General features: G+C 42.4%; 2 protein-coding genes across 2 annotated transcripts in view; one reads left to right on the top strand and one right to left on the bottom strand.

The window, feature by feature from the left end:
• ctdspla (CTD (carboxy-terminal domain, RNA polymerase II, polypeptide A) small phosphatase-like a) overlaps positions 1 to 6,191 on the bottom strand; it is a 36,550-nt gene extending 30,359 nt beyond the window's left edge. The window contains exon 1 of the mRNA XM_080855160.1: positions 5,539 to 6,191. Within this exon, the coding sequence (XP_080711286.1) occupies positions 5,539 to 5,614 (76 nt within the window). The 5' untranslated portion in view covers positions 5,615 to 6,191. The remainder of the gene's footprint in view (positions 1 to 5,538) is intronic.
• A 4,474-nt stretch (positions 6,192 to 10,665) lies between these two features.
• Positions 10,666 to 20,013, top strand: gars1 (glycyl-tRNA synthetase 1). The gene is made up of 17 exons (XM_080854832.1): positions 10,666 to 10,918; positions 11,453 to 11,554; positions 11,810 to 11,912; positions 12,445 to 12,586; positions 13,241 to 13,329; positions 14,259 to 14,335; positions 14,598 to 14,743; positions 15,022 to 15,171; positions 15,618 to 15,780; positions 16,614 to 16,778; positions 17,076 to 17,184; positions 17,592 to 17,736; positions 17,974 to 18,059; positions 18,158 to 18,267; positions 18,407 to 18,500; positions 18,817 to 19,007; positions 19,457 to 20,013. The coding sequence occupies exons 1-17, from the start codon at positions 10,679 to 10,681 to the stop codon at positions 19,580 to 19,582; spliced, it is 2,238 nt and encodes a 745-aa protein (XP_080710958.1). The 5' UTR covers positions 10,666 to 10,678; the 3' UTR covers positions 19,583 to 20,013.
• Positions 20,014 to 22,089: the final 2,076 nt, after the last annotated feature.

Here is a 22,089-nt window from a genome sequence, read left to right as displayed (position 1 = left end):
CGTGCGTGTGCATGTCAGACTAACTCTTTGTAAATGTATCTACAGTATCTATGTGTGATGTGAGTGTATCTGTGTGTGTGTGTGTGTTTGTGAGAGAGAGAGAGAGAGAGAGAGGGAGAGAGAGAGTGTAAGTGTGTTTGTGTATCGGTGTTGCCTTACTTCCTCAATTGAAGTGCAACTTTGAGCAAACATCACTCTTCTTCTTTCACTGAGAGTTTCGCACACACACACACACATATACACACACACACACACACAAGTGCTTTCCCGGTCTCCCAGCAGCATCAGCTGGCCTAGGGCAGGATGCAAAGAGGATCCCAGCTCTTCCGGGAGGAAAGGAGGCCGAAGGTCTATGGGCACTAGCAGAGGAACCGCTGCTTCGAGATAGGGGTTGTTTAGCCCGTTACTCTACCCTGGGGAGTGATCAGGTTTACAAGCAGAATCTGTCTCTTCAGACAGAGCCATATTTGTCAAGTTGATTTATGGCAACTGCCTGTCAATTCTGTTATGAGCATGTTTTATTGATATAGGATGTGGTTTCGCCTGTTTCTAGTAGTAGTAATTAGCCAGGAGAGTGAGTGAGTGAGCGAGAGAGTAAAAAGTGTTGAATCTCTGGAGAAGCCATATTTGCGCTCAGAGTTGTTGTGATCTTGGGGCTAACTGCATGCCACTGATGCAGCAGTAGTACTTAGAAAGTAATTACACATGAATGTTGAAGGGTTTGGCGCCTCAGAGACAGATGCAGCTGGCCGAAGAACGAAGAGAGGATTTAAATTCATGGGAAAAACACCTAATCTAATCCTGCCAGACCGCTTGAGGTTCATTTACGTAACGTTTGTTGGTCTCCGCGCAAACTTGGAGCGCGTTATTGCAATCCTATGGCATGTAGCCTTGCCTATTTTTGAATCCTTGCGAAAAGTTGTGTCAAAACATTGAGCGCTTTCAGAGAGGCAGAGAGGCCCCTGACTAGGAACAGCTCAATCGCATTGGTGTGGCTCTGAGAATGAGCGGATGCAACACGGCTGACAGATGAAGACAAATGATTCCCGTCACGATCACGGGGCCCACTGAGATACATCAATCACCACTTCAGATCATTCAAGGTCTGTCCAGAGGAGGCAGAGATGGGACGAGGTGAAACAAGACACAGGGCATTTTTAAAGCAGACCTAAACCCCAACCATTAACCCGGAAAAAAAGGTCCCCTCATGTAATTCAAATAAAACCAAGCCTTTGTGACCAAGACACGAACAATTCAGCCACCTTTTGAAATTCTGCTTTGGTTTTCACGAGGCAATGTCTGGCATCATCAAAAGACGTGCTCTGGGTTTAAATCCTGAACAATGAAATGTTTAATGCGATCACGGAGAAAGGGAGAGTCAATTTCTCGGCGAGGAGAGCAAATCTGAAAGGAGAGGAAGAAGACTCCGACAGGATCTAATTGGCTGTCAACACACGTTGAGCAGGGATCACAGTCATGCTCGGACGCACTCTAATCTGATTAAGGTAAACTGCTCATCCACTGATACCTGGCTGACTTTAAAGTTATTAGAGTAAAGCCGCTCCCTGTCTGTAACACAACACTAACGGCCAGGCCAAGCACTCCAGCCATGTGCCACCACAGCCTCGGCCTATGCTTTGATTACACTTCATTGCATCAGAGCATGAAACTAAGATGCCTTCCAAACTGGACTGCAAACATCAGTGGAAGATGAAGGGGGAGAGACAGCTGTGTGTATGTGTGTGTGTGTGTGTGTGTGTGTGTGTGTGTGTGTAAGAGGGTCATTTTCCATGTCCAACCCCCCCCCCCCCACCACCACCACCCCCACCCCTCCGTCCCCTTTTCTTATGCTTGAGACTTCGAGAGCAGGCAGCACCGTAGGCCTATTTGATCTAGTTATGCGCCAACAGAACAGGGCTATTTCGAGAATGCCAAGGGATGAAAGGGCTGTCGGAAAGGTTTTCATTTTCAATGTCTCCCCCATATGAGTGCACTTATTGGTTCATTTCAATAACTGTGGGGGCCCTGTGCACAGGCACAATTGACAATGTGTGTGCTTATGAATTTAGCAATGAGATCCTGACGGTTGACCCTGCATCCCTGCAAGCTTTTGGCTGAACCGTGAATTTCATTTAGGGTTTGTGAAAGTACTCTAAGTGAATGAATAACTAAACAGCGTAAGCAGATGGTGAAGGGTAACACTGTATGTCTTAGGGGCAAAACAAAGACCCATCCTTAGCATGTGAAGTTACGAGGATTTGTTCCTTACAATTTTTTTTTACGGTACAGTCAAGATGGGGTGTCCTGATCCAGCACAAGTTGGAACACTAAACACAGGTGTAGGTTAACTAGAAAAAGTATTTTCTACACCCAATGACATTTAATGTGCAACATTAAATTTGGATTAGGTCTGCGCAAATTGTATTTATTCAAACCACTGCTTGTTTGTGTGAATCATGGATCTACAATGTGCATATTCTCAGCTGTGAGCGTATTGAGTTTACTCATCTCTGCACTTATTCTGCAATACTTCACCTGTGTCACCTACATCTGCTTTGGCCCAGAAAAGTCCCCCATTGCAATGTGATTCTGAGGGTAACCTCATTAAACGGCATCCATAATGCATGTAAAATAAAAATCCATAAGCAGCAGACCTAAACACGGGGCTAAAAACATGACCAGCGTCGATTAGTCACTTCTTTGCTTACAATGAAAGCCGATAGGCTCTCTGAAAATAGCCTTGTCCAGCTCTGAAATATTCAGTGACTGTGGCTCTCATCCAAGGCCAGTGTGATACAAGGCCACTGGCCATGAAAGAGAGGACCAGAAGACTCCGCTTCCATTATATGGGTGCCTTGGCCCCTGTTTGAGGGGCTCTCCAATCCTCTGATGTCTTCATGTACAATACACTCCCAGGAGGCGACTCTGGAAACGTGGGATTCTTCTCTGAGTCGTCACTGGCACCTCCGGATCTTATTACTGAATCCCTGGTGCTCCTGTGAAGTGGGAATCCCTAGTAACTCAAGACAGGAGATGTTTTTGGGGGGGTCAGTTGCTTTCACAGGTTTAACTCGGCAAGGCGAATAACCTACACACCACAGGAAATCCTTCCAAAGGAGACGTATTGTGCCTGAAGCTGCTGTCTACTGTCCGTACCAAAGGTGATCATTACATGATGGAATCTAATCCAACAGCCTATCACTGGAGAGCCAAAACAACTAGTCCACACCAGGCCTGGCACAGAATTACCTAACACAGCTGTTGTTGTCTGAGCACTATCATACACCTGGATCTTCAAAGGTGTTGTAATGTTTGTGTTCTTTTCTGCCAGCTAGCTCATTAAACTCATCATGAGTGATTAATTATGTAAACCCAACTGTTAAATACAACCAGAGGGCCTACCATCCCCTGCAATTACCTCAAGCCTTGGCATTCAGGGTGGGTAGTTTTGTGAGTATGTGTCAGTGTGTGCACATGCTGAAAGAATGACTGTGTACGACTGATATTCAGTCAAGGAAATAGCAGTTGAATGAGCAGTCTTGATTTAGCACTTCATTTGGAAATGTAGATCTGACCAGCTAATGAACACACAGCAGGGACCGGGAAATGTGATGAGAAGGTGAGTCTGGACTTCATCCATCGCTGTTACAGGGTGAACCTGCCATCTGCCTCTTCATCAGAGAGTGCCGTGTGAAGTAGCGAAAACTGACAACTAATGAAGGCCAAAGATGGGAAGGACAGACCTAAATCGAGTACCTCATTTGTGCAGTAATTAAATATTGAATGAGAGCGCTCTGTGTGCGCTGTAAATGCAAACACAGGTCATATGACCTTTTCAGGCTGATTCCTGGTGATGGGGAGTAGAGAGGGCAGGACCGTGGCCCGACCAGGCAGCAGTCACGGCCCTCTAGCTCCCTAAAGGTCAGGAAAGGTCATCTACCGCACCCCAGACTCGTGCCATTTCTGTTGGCCTTTCCACTGGCAACACCCTTGCACCCCCAGCGCCACCCCACCCCCCCATCCCCCAACTTCCCCAACACACACACAAAACACAAACCACAGGGCTAAACCATCTACTTGCAACAACAAGTGCCAATAACAGGCCAATCAAGGAATGTGACAAAAATGTACCAGTAAGAGGAAACCTCTGCTGGTGATGGGTGTGAGACCCATGTCTCTACCTCTGAGAGCGGTCCAATGCAAATATATATTTCAACAGATAGAATATATAAACACAGGGTAAATATAAACAATGGATTGCCACATAGTGCGCTTATGACCTTATAAGGAACATATGATGTTAAACTAGATGTGAGACATTCATCAGCATAGTATCAGTTTATAAACAACTCAGTTTGCACAACCCCACTTATAGTTAGTGCCTTTATTGTTTGACTTGAAACATCTGATCAGACTAAGAAGGAAAGGGAATCGCCTTATAAATGATCACAACACTCTTTTTCCCGAACAAGGAGGAGCTTAGAGTTTTCTGTAATCAGTTTATGTGCTAAGATTATTTTCTACAGAAATTCATCTCGAAAAGAAAATCATCTCTTTGGAGTGAGAGGCTCATAACAGCCCATACACAAATGCAAACGAAAAGAAATATAATAAGAAATGTATACGAACCAACCCAAACCACCTTTAATGTTTGTAAATGTAATAATCAGAGCATGAACACGCCTATAATAAACCAGTAAACCGTTTCTTCACTGAATACACGGTGTGCTCGCAATATAGAGGGATGGACAGACTGCCACCCCGGCTCTCCTACGGACTGAAAAAAAATCATTCCAGTGTTTTCCCCGATAACCTAAGTGCTACGACAACATGGATGTCAAGTTGACAGCGGGAAAACCGCCCCTAAATGAAAAACAGCAGTTTAGACTGAGAATTTAAGACCGAGAATACCAATACACATAATTGAACTGCGCTGTGAATATTATAACTGTAATGTTATAGCCTACGTTCCCATGTGACTTGTCTTAAAAGCTAGGTATACCAGTTCGAACGGAATACTCCTTTGTTTACATGCGGCGTGTGCAGTGAAATACTGACAGCTGCTGTAGTCCAACACACCTTTGCTTTGCAAACCTCAGCTATGAGTTCAGTGCCTTAACGATCTGAACGTATTGATTCCTGTCCGGTACGGTCACTGATGATTTAGGGAAATAGAATCTAATCTTTTATCATATAGTTATAATTACAGACGAAGTGAAGAGCTGTTTATTATTGAAGCCTAGTAGCTTTTGCAGTGCTCATAATGTTAACAAGCTCAAGACAAATTACTGCTGAAACTAAGGAGTATTGAATACGGATGAAACTACTTAGCTAATAATATTGACGATATATACACGGTTTTACGGATGAAACATGCAGCTAGGAATTGAAGTCATATGCTATGGTAGGCAGGCGGAATATTCCCTGTTCACTGAACGAACGGGCTGCACTGTCAGTTATTGGAAGCTTAAGGAGGCTCAGTCAATATGCATGCGATATGGTTGACCGTATGTTACGTTATCAAAACAGTAATCTTACCTTTCTCTTGACTTGAAGAAATTATTTCCTCCTCCTTTGGATTTGCAACCTGGGTTATGATGGACGTGTTGTCCATGGAAACGGGATATTATTCCTTTCCTGTATTCACTTTAATATACGTTATGCTGCTGGCTTGCTTGCTAGCGAGCTAGCCAAGACTCCGAAATACGAAAGACAACCATACAGCGAGCGGGGTATCTGTCCGCATCAAAATCCACTTCACATTGATGCAAAAACAAAAGGAACCCGACTGTATCGTGAGCACTAATACAATGGACTGAACGTCATTTCCCCGAAGTTATTTTCAAATATTTAGGTTTAAAACACGCTAACTAAGGTAAAAAACAAACACTCAATCCTGCATCAGTCTCTGGTCTCTTGTGGGTGCAGAATAGCCTCCGCCTCGGTCGATGCATCAATGCTAGGTCAAGGCGCTCGAAAATGTTATCTTTCTTTTCTAAGTATTGTCTTGTCAAATATCGTGTCTTGCCGTGTCCTGTTTTCCCAATAGACGTGCACGCGTTCAAAATTTCTGCTCCACTTCAAAGTAGGGTAGCCTACCTTTGAAAGCGCTGTACGGCAGACTTGCCCTCGTCAACTAGTCTCAGTCTCTTACCCTACGCGAAATGGACTACTACTGCTGTGTTGAGCGAGCGTTAACTGTCCCTGTAAGAAAACGGATGGTGTGTGGTAGCTGGTCCGATGCTTAAAGGTACCTTCTACTGTACACTATACAGTGACTACTGTTATTATTAAACGACACAAGGTTTTATGTACAAGAACATACACTCAGGGCCTAAATAATAGTGGACCTGGTGGGAACCTTGAAAATCTAGCGCCCTTAACAGTGTTGTATGTTGTGGGCCTATGTAATGTATGAAATGTGATTCTTTTCATTTATTGTAAATTAAATGATCAGGAGCTACTGAGATACTGTTAGTATTTCTACACCAATTTGCATTTCAGGTGGTTCTGAAATAAGTATAATATAAGTAGATGTAATTAATATAGCCTACCATTGTCCTAGATGGCCAACACATTTTACAAATTCCCTTAGTTTTTTTCCATAGTTACATACACAAAGTGATTGTTTTCATTTAATATTTTAGAGTAAACAAACAAGTGACATGATCTTGCTGAGACAAGAGACCCTAGAAGACAATTACTTGTCATATAAAACTTACTCTAACAATATACAAATTGCAATGATTGACAGAGTAGTAATTTTAGTTTGGCTGGAAGGTCAGGTCTATTCTGTGCAATATTAGCTTCATTTTATTGTAGCCTGCTTCTGATACCAAGCTTGCAGAGTTTGTCATCGGGCATCCAGGACTTCTTCACAGGTTACAGGAGGGCCCTTAGGCGATGTGTTAACAATGTGGGTCACTGCTGTTCCTAGACTTAACCTGATGAGTACTTTCGTGGCAGACACTATTGGGTTTCCCAACCAATTCACAATCTTGTTACCCCACTTTAGAAACCGTTTCAGATTTCTCTGTCAAGACTCTCCACCTGACCAAGGGAGACTGAGTATAATTTAAGATTGCAGGGCAAGGGTAAGAACAAATACAAAAGTCCCCTACAGTATAGCATGGCAAAGTATGACTCGATTTCATGCTCATATTCCCGAAAATGTCTTGGATAATTTATGACTTGAATATATTTCTTCTAATTGATATTTTTTGTATCTATAAGGGTAAATTAGAGATAACGTTTGTTCTTTCTTGCTATTTAATTTCAAAAGAGAACAGAAGCAAAGTACCCAGTGGGTGGCTTCTCATCTGTTGTTATTAAGCAGCTCTGCAGAGGCAGGAGAGAGGAAAATGCTGTTTTCTTATTACTCCGAGGAATTGTGTTTTATTGGATTTTTCTGGCTGTCACATTAGTTACCATCAGCCTTTTAAGGTTCAAGAATGAAAATGAACTGGGGGGTCTTGCGTAAGCCTGTTCTATATTAGCTCATACAATATGTTTTTTTTTTAATTATTATTGTATTCCCTGCAGTGGTGAAGGACTTTCAGCATACCATGCCCAATAGAATGTTTTCATATTGAAAAAATAGAAAAATAAATAATACATTTCCTCACTCCAGCTCTTCTTGCTGGCAACTAACCTTTAACCTGAAATACATGGGCTGAACATCATTCTATTTTCAGAAGTTTGAAGGTCATTGGTTTGCAAAACAATATAATTAGAGAACTTAATGAAATACAAACAAACTAACTCTGCCTCTATGTTTAAATAAAAAATTAAAAAACTACAACCAGAGGGGAGCAGATTTTCTTTTTCCGCATGGTTCCCACAAAAAGACTTTTCCATCAATAAGTCATATCAATAATGCATAAAACATGACAACACCCAGTAAATCAGTAATATATACACACGTAAAAATGGCAAACAACACACTGGTATGAGCCACAACCCTCATAAAAAAATGGATAACAAATGTAATGTAGAATAAACTGGTATGAAGCTAAAGAAAAACATTTAAACCGCTGATGGTTAGCAGTAGTTAGGGGCAAGCTTTAAAAGTACTGAGTGTCGTAGAAGTCTGTCTGAGCACGGTCGACTAATCATTTTTAGAAACTTCACAGCTGCGGGCTTGTGGGTGCCTTTCCAATCCCCTTGTCCCCTAAAAGTAAGGCTCACATTGACACGGTGCATACCTAAATGAAAAATAAACATAGACAACGTGACCCGCTCCTGGAAAGGGGGAAGAAAAATATTACATAACACTTCCAAATGGGCCTCCCCCTCGGTTTTTATAGCCACATGTTTGTGGTACTTTGGATATCACTGTCAGGCATTTTTCCTCACAGCATATAAATCACTGTCAAGTCTGAGCCCCCGACGAATGTGCTGGCTGTTTGATCAGCGTAATCACATCATCATTCTAGAGTGTGGCCTAGGGTCGTGGCTTTGTTGTGGGTATGACAGACAACGCTGAGAAGAACCTTCACTGCCTGTGGATTTTTACTTTGATGTCTTTTCTGTGAGGGTTGTGAGCTTCCTCTCTCTCTCTTTCACAACAAGGGAGTTCCCAAAACACAAAGCATCTATAAAAACACACCCCAAATAACGCTGAGACTATAAAATCAGTATGCAAACTGCTGGAGAGCCATTTTGTAATTGATCCAGTGACAGCAATAAGTCCAATGGATCTTGCTGCGGTTTGGGTTAAAAGACAGAAAAAACTGTGACAGAAAGCCATGGAATAGTCACTTTAGGGTGGTATCCACTTACACTTTTTCCTAGAACCAATGCATTCTACGCTGGCATGCTAGTGCACATATCTGGTTGACACTATGTGGCTGGGCAGTAGTTTTCCCCTCTATTAAGAGATCATATAGTAACTGTCAGAGATATGTATACATTCTCTCTCATATATATATATATATATATTTCAAATCAAGTTTTAAGGCTTGTATATTTGAGCAAAGTCGTGTTTATTTAAATTCTTTGTTTACACTGAGTTATGAAAGCTTTTTTGTTTTACCATTTTTGTGCAGGCTAAAGTATCATAATATATAATAAATGTAATTTGCATTATTACGAATAAAGATGAAATTGTGTTTTTCTTTGCTCTGGCACTGTGACTGAACTAAGATGAGGTGTGGTTGTCTGGGATAGAATTAAACTCTTAGTTTGTACTGCCATCTTGTGGTGGAGAAACATAGAAAAATACCATCACGTGTAAATATAGTCAGTTTTCAGTGCATGTTATAACAATTGATTTTATTTATTATGGATCGATATCGTGACATCAAGGATTTGTATGGAAGCTTGCTTTATTGAATACACATATGAGCAATTAATTATTTTTAAAGTATATTGAGTTATGCTGTTTTGAATGTGATCTGTGATGGACCCTGCAGCCAGGACCCAGAGCTGGAGAAAGAAAGCGGAGAAAGTGTCACTCCGAAGAAGAGGAGTGAGAAATGCTGTCCGCAATGTGGAGATGGAGACAGAGAGGACAGGCTTCGTCACTTGGGCTTTCTCTTTTCAGAGGTTCTGTTTGCTGGTGGGCATAGGGATCCTGGCCAGAATCACTATTGGGATGCTACTACAGGTAAAATCAACACTCACAGCAATGTTGTAAAAATAAGCCTGATTTAAGTCAGTTAAACCGGTATAGTCTTGGATTTAAATTCCATGATCCTGTGGAAAAACTAAATGTGTGAGTCATTGTTGCTGATGTTTTTATCATCCCTCTTCTCACAGAAAAAGGAAGCACTAGATGATGACTCCAAGGCTGAGGAAGAGAAAGGCCAGCTTAATTTGCCAGACCCCTGCCTCACCATCAGTCAAACCCAAACATGCCCAATCCTCAAGCACCCGCCACTAACAAAACAAGGCAGAAAAGCAGGGGACGCTAAGCTTCAGTTGCTGTCCATCAGTGTTGTTATCTTTTTTTCTTTTTGCAAGATTGTGTGTTGTGTAATCAATCAAAGTATGTGGTTTAGAGACTTTTAGGAGGTTCTTCTCTTTTGGAGGTTTACCATTTACGCTGAGTTAATTTACCCAGGCTTTCACTGAACAACGTACATGGAATAGGGAAACCCCTTTGTGTATTTGTAATTATTGTTCATAAGCTTGTAATTTTAGACTTGATAAACATTATTTTTGTCCAATGTTTCAAGAGTTTCTTTTTTTCTGAGAGGGAAAATAGAAGAGCAACAATAAATCATGAAGATATACGTGTTTTTTTTTATAACTCACCTTTGGCACAAATTAGTGTCAAAAAAGTAAAACAACAACAACAACAACAACAAACATTTAAATGGGTGCACAAGGTGATCTCACATTTAGCGAAAAAATGCTGTTGAGCAACACTCCCATCTCATGGTCAGTGTGAAAAAATACATGTATGTTCACTGTTCAACCGGTAAATAGTTATAAGATAGACATCAAGTATAACATGTTGTGCATTCAAAAAAATATATCATATTACAATTTTTAAACTATATTACAAGGAATCCTCAAATCACCACTGTTGTCATATTTTAGATATCAGTTGTTTTCACATGCTGCACTGTCTTTGTCGAAAGTGCGAATCTCCACCTGACCATAAACTTACTTAGTTCCAGAGATTTCATCATTCAGTTCCGCGCTTACATTTGTGGAAGCCGCTAGTCAGTCCATGCTTCGGAGAGCAGCATCAGCACTGCTGAAGACCAGCACTGAGCTTACCACCCTCCTCTCCGTGCCTACCCCGAAGCCCCTCTTTAGTTTCCTTCTTATCAGGCCGTTCTCCCTCTCGGTCTGCTTGCGTAAGAAGAAGAAGCAGCATAGTCTTTGGTTGCAGTTGTCTGAAGGACAAAAGATGGATGGAAATATCGAAGAGGTGCTGGCTCCCTTGAGGCAATCTGTGAAGGAACAGGTAACATTAACGTTAAGTTAATACTTCTAAAAATCGTGCTCGTTGCAGTCCGTATGGGATATCCAACCATGGTTTAGCTTCATAACTTCATTTATTTTTGTTAGCACAGTCTAGGCATGTGAAGGCTGTTGGCTGCTACAGATGACAGCAGAGACAGACGTGACGTGAGAACTCCGCAACGATAGCTAGTTCTTTACAGCTAGATGTCAATATGTGTTTTATAGTGGGTCCGCTAACATTATTTGAATTATTGTGTTATAGCATTTAACAGAAAAAGGTAAGCTTGCATAACTCGAGCTTGTACTCATTTCCATGTTTTGCGAGTTGAGGTCTGCTTGTGCCACGTTTGAGCGAGCTACTGCTGAACCTCTGTCAGTTTTGCAAACTGATGGCCAGGGTGGAGACACCGCAATCTGTTATTTGAAGCCTCGTCTGGAAAAGCTTGAGCAGCACAGCGCCATTGGGACTGCTCTGAGACAAAAAAATGAATTGCCACACTTCACTTGAAAATATGTATTTGTCTTCCACTCTCAGGGAGAATTGGTTCGTCAGATGAAGGCCGATGGGGTTCCTGCTGTGGACGTTGCCAAAGCAGTGGCGGAATTGAAGGCGCGGAAAAGAACCCTGGAAGCCAAGGTTAGGGTTCAAAAGATACAAACTGATTAACTACAGTGCCTCTCCCATCATCATAAAATGAGTAATGGGCTTTGGCCACTTTCAGTTTCACTCTGACTTAGACACCCTGCTTGCCTCTTTACCCTTACCCTGATGTATAGTATATAGACAGGCATTTCATAGCCTGTTTATGGTATATGGTTTCGTATCAAACTACACTATCTGACAACAAAATTGTCTAAATGTAGGTCATGGTTGTGCTTCTGTACATTGCAGGAACTTTCCCTTCAGCCCAAAGATGACATTGTGGACAGAACAAAAATGGAAGATACTCTGAAGAGGCGTTTCTTTTATGACCAGGCTTTCTCCATCTATGGTGGTAAGCTAGAGTGATGCAAATGTTAACGACATCCACCAGTAACATCTGGTAACTGGTAACCAGTATACTGATGGTGCAGTCGTTTTAAGGATCTTCAAATTGCTTTTTGAGGGTCTACATTTCCCTCTGCTGATATTCTGTGTCTCTTGAACATTTTTGGGGGTTGTCAGGACCTGTCAATTGTTAGGGGAAAATAACTGAAAAAAAGGTCCAGGGTGTGAGAATCCACCTAACTCTTCCATTGAGCCCCATGTGTGTCAGAAGAGTGAACATGTTTGAACATGAAGTTTTCATATTGAAGACTTCAGTGCCTGGAGTGGATGTTTATATGGAACTTTTCAGTGAATTTTTCCATGCTAAATAACATTTATTGCCTTATAACATTGACTTAATATAGCAATGAAGCTATTCATTTCTGACTTGGATAGAAGGCACTTTATTCAGTAATGAAGTTAGTGAGTGTAGCGATAAGGTCATTATATTTCTGTTGAAATTAATAATTTTTCGTGTGTGTGCTTGTGTGCACGCTCAGGTGTGAGTGGGCTGTATGACTTTGGGCCCGTCGGCTGTGCTCTGAAGAACAACATCCTGCAGGTATGGAGGCAACACTTCATCCAGGAGGAGCAGATCCTGGAGATCGACTGCACCATGCTCACCCCAGAGACTGTCCTCAAGTAAATCATTCAGCCACTGTTTATACTGCATCTATCCACAACTCTGATTCTCTATCCCCTGTCTATTACACCCTGCCCCCGCCCCTTTATCTACTGGGGAAAAAAAGAAATAAACATTCATCCCTATTCCTAGACGCTTGTGCTCCATCAGTACTTCCAGTTGCTGTGTTAGGGCAACATTTATTTTCAGTAAGGCTTACTGTATTAATAACGTGGCGTGAGTCTGCCAGGGCATAGTTCTTCGTGGGCAAGATTTGGTGTCCCTGGATAAGACCATTTGTCTTCCAAAGAAGTTTCTGTAGTTCTTTAAGGTTGGTCTGACTTGGGTTGGAGACCTGGTGCCTAGTGGTTACCTAAAGGGAGCTTATCCTTGGGTTTAGATAGTCGCAGGCAAATACTTAGCAAGAATGTTGCATTATCAGGTAGCTTCCATAGGTCGGTTGCAGAGTTTTTTGGTTCTGGTGATGCTGGAATTTTCACTCTAAAACCAAACACTTCTTAAATGTGCTTGTTTCTTGCAGGCAAATACTTATCTCTCTGATCTTTAGCAAAAATGTTGCATTACCAGTTAACTTCCATAAGTCAGTTGCAGAGTTTTTTGGTTCTGGTGATGCTGGAATTTTCACTTCTTAAGTGTGGTTGTTTCTTGAACAGGACCTCTGGGCACGTGGACAAGTTTGCTGACTACATGGTGAAGGACGTCAAGAATGGAGAGTGCTTCCGTGCTGACCATCTTCTGAAAGGTAGTCCCATAGTCTTGCAGCCTTCTTTGATTTTCTCATTCCCTCTTGCATTCTTCTCTTCTTTCTGTCTTTCCTCTCAAGGCATCATCTCCCACTGTCTTCTCTTCTCCTCCATCTCCCTCTTCTCCTTCTCCCTCTTCCTTCTATCATTTCGGTCTCCTTTTCACTTTCTCCTCTTATGTGTTCTCCTCACATATCCCCTCATAGGCCTCTGAGGTAGTGTGCTTGCTTGGCCTCTGAGGTAGTGTGCTTGCTAGGCCTCTGAGGTAGTGTGCTTGCTAGGCCTCTGAGGTAGTGTGCTTGCTAGGCCTCTGAGGTAGTGTGCTTGCTAGGCCTCTGAGGTAGTGTGCTTGCTAGGCCTCTGAGGTAGTGTGCTTGCTAGGCCTCTGAGGTAGTGTGCTTGCTTGGCCTCTGAGGTAGTGTGCTTGCTTGGCCTCTGTTGTGCGCTATGGTTTCTGTGCACACTTATGTAATATTTGGCTATCGCTGCATGTCTGAGAGGGGGGGGGGGAGTATTTGGATCACAGAGGGCCTTACTGAGACGCCTGTACAAATGTTAAACAAAGAATACAAGTCTTAAGGTTCCTATTCAGTGTTGGGAGTGTTTTTGTCCTTTGGACAAAAGTTCAGAAGAAAAACCCATAAAATATGGTGTTATCTGTGGAAAGATGATATGCCTTGGATTTAAGGTGACTTCGAGATAATTGGGTGTCGTAGGCTGGGTAGAACAGGTATTTCAGGTACATCTATGTATAGGAGCACCTGTGAACTCCTGGGTCTGTTTTGAAGGAAAATCTATTAGAGCCCACATTAATGATTGATGTTCATAGCGGTTTATTGTTTTAGTGTGTGTGTGGACACCTGTGCACATAACCGGATAATACGAATGGGAATCAAGGAAGTAATGCTTTCTCTTTCACTAACCTCAGCTCATCTCCAGAAGCTGATGTCTGACAAGAAATGTGCTGCAGAGAAGAAGGCTGAAATGGATGATGTCATCACCCAGGTCTGGATGTTCTCAAACCTTACAAGCTTAGTTTTGATTGTGTAATATTCTCCACATAGGGATAAGACAAGGGAGGCATAGGTTGAATACGTTTCTTCATGAGTGTCATATTGATACCAACTGTTTTAGAAAGCAATGCTAGGTTAGGTCCCCCTCATAAACATACATTTTAAAAGACAAATGATAACATTATATAAACTGTCAAGTATATGTTTGTTTATTTATTTTTAAATAATTATTGTGTGTGTTTTGTGTTGTATAGATGGACAATTACACTCAGCAGGAGTTGACAGATCTGTTTGTCAAATACGACGTGAAGTCTCCGATCACAGGAAATGACCTCACACCTCCAATGTTATTCAATCTGATGTTCCAGACCTCTATTGGCCCTGGAGGAAACATGACAGGGTAAGATGGTGCACAAAGACCATAAAGATCAAATCTCCAAGCTCCAAATCATTTACATATAATACCAAATAAATAGCACTCTGCAAGTTTAGTTTGAAAAGCAAGGAGATTCATTTCATGTTTCTGGGATTCTGGTAAAGAGATCCAGATGGTTCTACCAGTGGACTCGGGAGGACTTTCACTTTCTAACATGGAGTATAGACTGGGGTCTTTAAACAATGACTTGGATGAACTGAAGAGCAAACCTGTAATTCTCGTGGTTTATTTTTCTTTCACAGCTACTTGAGGCCAGAAACTGCTCAGGGAATCTTCCTCAACTTCAAGCGTCTGCTGGAGTTTAACCAGGGCAAGCTGCCGTTCGCTGCTGCACAGATCGGAAACTCTTTCAGGAATGAGATATCGCCTCGCTCTGGCCTCATCCGAGTCAGGTGTGTGAAATCGGACCTGGCTCTTGAGTTGACCCGTCTTCTCGTAATTACATTCAGAACCTGATGAGTGAGGTTCTGTGACGCACTGACACACATCACTTTTCTGTCATCCTTTTAGCAGATCATTAAGTAACTATTGTAACTAGCCATCTCAGAGACATTTTGCATGTTTAGTCTTGAGAGAAAAATCCCAGCAACACTGCAAGTGAATTCATAACAGCTTAATTGGGGTAAATTATCTATTCTGTACCGTCATCTTGCATCAGCAATTCCGTGTGGTGTGTGTGTGTGTGTGTGTCTGTCACACTACAGTACTACAGGTAAACTGGCTCACAGTGGAGCCAAAGAATGCTCATTAAAGAACATGTAGTCCAGGACATTTCGAATGCATGTTCATGTCAACATGTTGTTTATAACTATGGAGCGTGTCCCCTTGTGCCTCACAGAGAGTTTACGATGGCCGAGATTGAGCACTTTGTCGACCCAACTGAAAAGGTTCACCCCAAGTTCTCCAACGTGGCAGACCTGAATATCTTGCTGTACTCGTCCAAGGCACAGACCAGCGGGCAGTCTGCCTCTGTGATGAATCTGGGGGAGGCCGTGGAGCAGGTGAGAGGAGAAGGGGGTAGTTAAGTGAGAGGGTAGTTCTGTCTCGTCGTGGGGCAGATGGCCCCATCCCCCAAGCACTGCGTACATAAATAAAACTTAATTAATTGATGCTATCTATCTGCGGTAAGATGTATTACTGTAATTTCCAGACTATTCCAGACTGCGGTTTATACATTGATGGTGTAGAATTTCTGCAGCTCTGTTGTTAATACTCAGGTGCAGCCTATACATGGGAATGCATTTTTTTCCAACTAGTATTTGGACACAAATAGATAGATAGATAGCACATTTTCATTCACACTCAAAATGATAAAGTAACGCATTTTAATTTGAACTGAATATGACCTTTTGTTAGTATGAAGCTGCACAGGCACACAGAGGGTTTCATAGCTTTTTAACTATCCTAGTTATCTCTAGCTTAGGGAACCATCTTAAGCGTTGGGAGCTGCTAGCATGTGTTAACATCCATACCAACATGGCATTTAGTTTTACATGACACAATGACGTAACGTTGCTGACTATTGAAGTTACAATGGGAAATCTAATCCCTGTTGTGTGTCCGAACTGTTTGCACAGCATAATCAAAAGGCCATTATGCCACACTATAGTGCCCAGATTAATATTCGCTTTACAAGTGGATACTTTCTCATGTCCTTGTCCTGGCATGTGCAGTGTGTACAAATTATTTATTTGATGTTAACTTTGGCAATTTCCCAGAAATGGGTTTATTTATCTGAAATGTGGGTTTTGCTGCTTATTGAAGCTTTTATTTACACTTTCTTTCTCACTCAATCACTCTTGCTCTCCCTTCCCTCCTTCCTCCACCGCTGTAGGGAGTGATCAACAACTCCGTCCTGGGCTACTTCATCGGGAGGATCTACCTCTACCTGACCAAAGTGGGCGTGGCCAGTGATAAGCTACGCTTCCGTCAGCACATGGACAACGAGATGGCCCACTACGCCTGTGACTGCTGGGACGCCGAGACCAAAACCTCTTACGTGCGTCCTGCTTCTTGCCATTCCTCGCTTGCTAGCTAGCAAGTGTACTACTGGGCTGCTCATAAAAGCACCTTTCCCTCAGACATGCAGTAAACGGTTAATAATGACATTGGGAAAGATTATAAGTCAAATAATTTAGTTGGTAGGTTTTCACGATTCCAATTCAAAGTCTAAGACCCTTAGCTCAGAGGGGCTTGTACTTGGCTTTTATATCAGAAACCTCTTCAAGAGTTCATCCTAGATTTGAGGCTGTAAAAGACCGTTCACCCTAGATTTTGATTTGTTATTCTTCCTCAGGGCTGGATTGAGATCGTGGGCTGTGCTGACCGCTCTTGCTTTGACCTGACGTGTCACGCAAAAGCGACTAAGGTCTCCCTGGCAGCTGAGAAACCACTGAAGGAACCCATATCCTTTCACACACCCAGGAACTACTGATCCCCAGTAAGCCTTTGGCTGGTGTTGGAAGTGGTCTTGGCTCAGACAGGACTAAGTATTGTAATGCCAAGACCAGTTCACATATCTCTGAAAGGCTTTTTTTCAAAGGCTTTAATGTGCTCGGTGCCCACAATGTAGCAGCAATGTGTTTTGCTTTCTGCCGTCAGCATTCTGCAACAGAAACATAACTTTGAATGCTCCAAAAAGAAATGACATCAGTATATTTTTTCCCCTCATGCGTGTTTACATCTGATGCCTTTAAGAGGTATTTTCCCCACACAGACTCCACGGTAAAGATGAGTTTTTATTTCTAAGTGACACAATTTGTAGTCAGTTCTGCCTAAGTTCTCTGTTAATTAGCCTTAACCGCATTGCACAAAGTTGTAAATGTCGTCCAGTTTGAGCCAAATAAGGCAGCCATCGGCAAAGCCTACAAGAAGGAAGCCAAGTTGGCCATGGAGTACCTGGCCATCTGCGATGAGTGCTACATCACAGACCAGGAGAAGCTGCTCAGTGAGAATGGGTGAGTAGCTGAGCATGGCCATCAACCAGTTACCGGGTAGATTTATCCAGGACTATGTAAAGAAATACAGTGAATAGGGTGTAAATGCCCATCTCTGCAGACACGGTACTCTCAAAGAACTCAATGTCCGACCGTGGGGGTTTGCCTGCATCATGCCAGCTGCAGAACTCTAGAAGTGGAACACCATTACATGACATCGGTAGCTCTAACAGAATGCCACTTATTGCCTCGTTTTAGTGAGTTCACCGTTGAGACGGAGGGAAAGACTTTCAAAATCACCAAGGACATGGTTAGCATCAAGAGGTTCCAGAAGACCCTGCATGGTAAGGACGTGTACCATATGAGGCATTGGCAAATATCTTGACGGATGACAGCGCAGTTTTGTGAACACATTTTAACAGTACGTGTTGTGTTTTCTTAGTGGAAGAGGTTGTTCCCAATGTAATTGAGCCTTCCTTTGGCATCGGCCGAATCATGTACACCATCTTCGAGCACACATTCCACACCAGAGGTGGCGACGAACAAAGAACAGTAAGCCCAGTTCCCCAGAACACATAGCCCAGTCTCTCTCTCCTTCACTCTCTCACTCTCTCACACACACCCACACTAGGGGTGGACTAGTTGGCCATAAATAGTTGTGTATTAATGGGTTGTGTTCTCTGATTTTCAGTATTTCAGTTTCCCTGCCACTGTGGCTCCCTACAAATGCTCCGTCCTTCCACTCAGCCAAAATCAGGAATTCGTGCCGTTTGTCCGGGAATTATGTGAGTGGAGCGTTTGTGATCATAAACATCATGCACTGTCACTCTCTCTCTCACATATTCACACACACACACACACAGTGCATAAGCTATGCACATTGGATTTAAATGAAGGGTTTTTAAACTGTTTATTTGGGTGATTTTGACCCAGTGAATTGAAACTTGCCAATTTGCTAGTCAAGTTTTTCTCCATATTTATTCATGAGCAGACCCAACTGATTCATAATCAGCACCTTGCTTTACTGATTGAGCTTTAGTAGCACCCGTTGAGCAACAGCGCCATCTTGTGTCTTCTAACCCTCTCCTCTCCATCTTGCAGCTGAAGCCTTGACCAAAAACGGCGTGTCCTACAAGGTGGACGACTCCGCAGGGTCGATCGGTAGGCGCTACGCCAGGACGGACGAGATCGGCGTGGCCTTCGGCATCACCATCGACTTTGATACGGTTAACAAGACACCCCACACCGCCACGCTGAGAGACAGGGACTCCATGAGGCAGATCAGAGCAGAGGTGAGAGTCAACCATCCGCCTCCAGCGCCTATGGTGGGAGTCAGCAGCTGAGTCATGAGTCACCCATCCGCCTCTAGCGTCTATGGTGGGAGTCAGCAGCTGAGTCATGAGTCACCCATCTGCCTCTAGCGTCTGTGGTGGGAGTCAGCAGCTGAGTCACCCAGCCGCCTCTAGTGTCTATGGTGGGAGTCAGCAGCTGAGTCACCCAGCCGTCTCTAGCGTCTATGGTGGGAGTCAGCAGCTGAGTCAGTGCAAACAGCCCTCAGTAGCTATCAGTGGGCCTGAGAATTTTTAGTTGGTACTTACTTATAGTAAGCTAGCTGTTTTTGTTTTGGACTCCAAATGTCCACGTCTCCTATTGTTTAAAAAAATCGCTAATAGAGTATTAGAGTCAATATTATGTAAAAAAAATGCACATTAATTGACACGATACTTCTTCTCTGCCACAGGTGAGCGAGCTGCCCAACATCATCCGTGACCTCGCCAATGGGGTGACCACATGGGTGGAGATAGAGAGCAAGTACCCCATTTTCGAGGGTCAGGAGACGAGCAAGAAGGACACGACGGAGGAGTAGAGGGCCCTCGCCCTTACTCATCTGCTGCCCCTCCAAACCCCCACCCCATCACGCCCCCCTATGGACAGTTTTACACTTGCCTCAATAGGAACAATTTTACTGCAACTGTAATGTACAAAAAAAAAACGATCAACAATGCACCATTTGTTCTACATGAATTGCAACCACTTGAAAAATCAATCACAAAATGAAACAACATGTAAGCTTGTTATTCTCAGTCTGTAACTGAAGCAGACATTTATATCTGTAGTCCCTCTCCCTGTTGCACATATGCAAAGGGATGACATTTATCTGGGGGAAAAAAGGGAGAAAGCAACTAATTTGGTTGCCGTGGTGTGAGGAAAAAGTGGTTTTCGCCATTCCAAAGTCTGGGCAGATAAAATTATGTTATGGAAAGCATCTTCGGTTCAATAAATGGAGCCAGCACTTTCTGAGCTTGTATGATTTTTTTTTTGCTTTACCAAAGGAACATCATGATGGAAGCTCTCCCACATTATGCAACATGTTGTGTTTTATAACATGACATTCATAAACATAACATATAGATCATGTTTTATGATAAACAACTTTTATTATAGGACTTTTTGGCCCCTTGTGAAAGCTGAAACTGTGGTTAAAGAAATGAAAGGGCTCTGCACTGATATCCCACATGGGAAAGTGCATAAATGGTTGAACTCTATGTTTACAATCTACCACAAGGTGGCATAGGTTTACCAAAACAGTCCATGAGAAAAGAGCAATGTTTGAGTGTGTCTCTTGAGAGATGTTCATGTTAAATTCTCCTTGAGACTGCACTTTGGTCAGCTGTTATTGAACAATTAATTATTTTAAAGTTAATTTTAACAGTGCCATTGAAGTTTATAGATTAAGTCTTGCTGATACTCAACACATGAATGGTATCACATTAATTATGATGCCATTATATAAAAAACAGGTAGGGTTCAATACCAATCAAAATATTTGTTTAGATATAAAAACTCAGCAACATGTGAACTTATACCCCACCTATTTTCCTGAAGTTTAAAGGTGATACATGGGACATCCTTTTGAGCAATGTTGCAGGGCTATCACATGACTGGTTCCTAATGTTCTGATTGGATGATTGTGACCAAGTTGCCTACTGATGATTAAAGTTCTCCAGATATCAATGGAAAAGTGCCCAAACTACATCTCTCTGCCATGTTGCTCAAAAAGTGGTCCTGTGCGTCATGATCTAAGACACTGCTTCTTTTAGGCTGGTGTGAATTCAGAGAATGGTGAAAAGCCAGTACCTGAATGCAAGGTGGGCATACATTTGACGAATTTCACGTTAAACAGGATTAACAGATGGAGAGTCCCTTGGGCTAATTCCAGGTTTACTCCAGACTGATAAGATGCTCATTATCAGCTGTACACCATGTGTGCTGAGGCTAGACAGAAGCTAACGGTTCCATACCCTGCAGAACTGAAGGAGCGAGGCTATCTGATACTGAGGGAAATCTTACAAAGATGCCAAATCAGCAGCTCCAGACGCAAAAATTAGTTCTCAATAGCCAGTTCATGAATTAAGGTGAACCACTCTGGACAGTTTGTGAATGTATGTAAAGATCCGGGAGCTCCCCAGACACTTTTATTTAGTCAGGCAAAGTGTCTCCTTAGCAACAGGCTCTCTAATGAGGAATCCTTGTGGATTTACAGCTAGGCTGGTTGAGAGTGAGAGTGCCATGGCCCATAAATAGTAAGACAAATTTTATCATTTAATTGTGGAGATGGTTGATTTAAAATACACAGTCAACTTTAGAGATTGAATGGTAAAATGTGGCCTTAAGTATTGTAGACATTTTCAACAATCTTGTTTTTCAAAGGCTGTCATTTTGTTTCCTTGTGTCATGGATGGGTGTATATACAAATTGCACACCTTTTAACACCCACTATCTTGTCAGCTCTGCAATCTGATGCAGATAGGATCACCTCTATCTGAAGTATAGTCTGAACCAACTTTCCCCTATACCCCATGGCTTTATTTTAGCATCTCAGGCAATTCAACTTTAGAAGCGATGTGCAGTTCAAATATTTGAGCAGAATATTTCATATCCATCAGTGTCTGTTTTAACTTGATATGCCTGTCACCAGTAGGTCCAAAGATTATCCCATTTATGAGGCCTGCAATATGGATGGCCAGTGTTGAACCCCTGCCAAGAATGACTACATGATTAGACACTCCAGAAACAGATCTGGCAAAGCCTGAGAGAGAGAGAGAGAGAGAGAGAGGGTGAGATAGCTTCGATAAAGTTTAATTAAATGTTTTGACAAGCATACACTATTGTGATGCAGGATCACCAATTGCAGCTGTCATAAAATAACTTCATGGAGACTGAGAAAAAAATGAATATGTATATTTTGAGTCTTGACATCTATTAAATCAAGCAAACCCATTTGTGTTTTGTGCTCAGATAATTTCTCTGGTAAATTCAAGCACCAAACTTTCTCGGTGAAATGGTCGCAGGTAAATGTCTGCAACTGATACT

This window comes from Sprattus sprattus (genome assembly GCF_963457725.1).
Source record: "Sprattus sprattus genome assembly, chromosome: 17".
Classification (NCBI taxonomy): domain Eukaryota; kingdom Metazoa; phylum Chordata; class Actinopteri; order Clupeiformes; family Clupeidae; genus Sprattus; species Sprattus sprattus.
The sequence above is the reverse complement of the archived record's forward strand: the minus strand, read 5'-3'. Positions and strand labels throughout refer to the sequence as shown.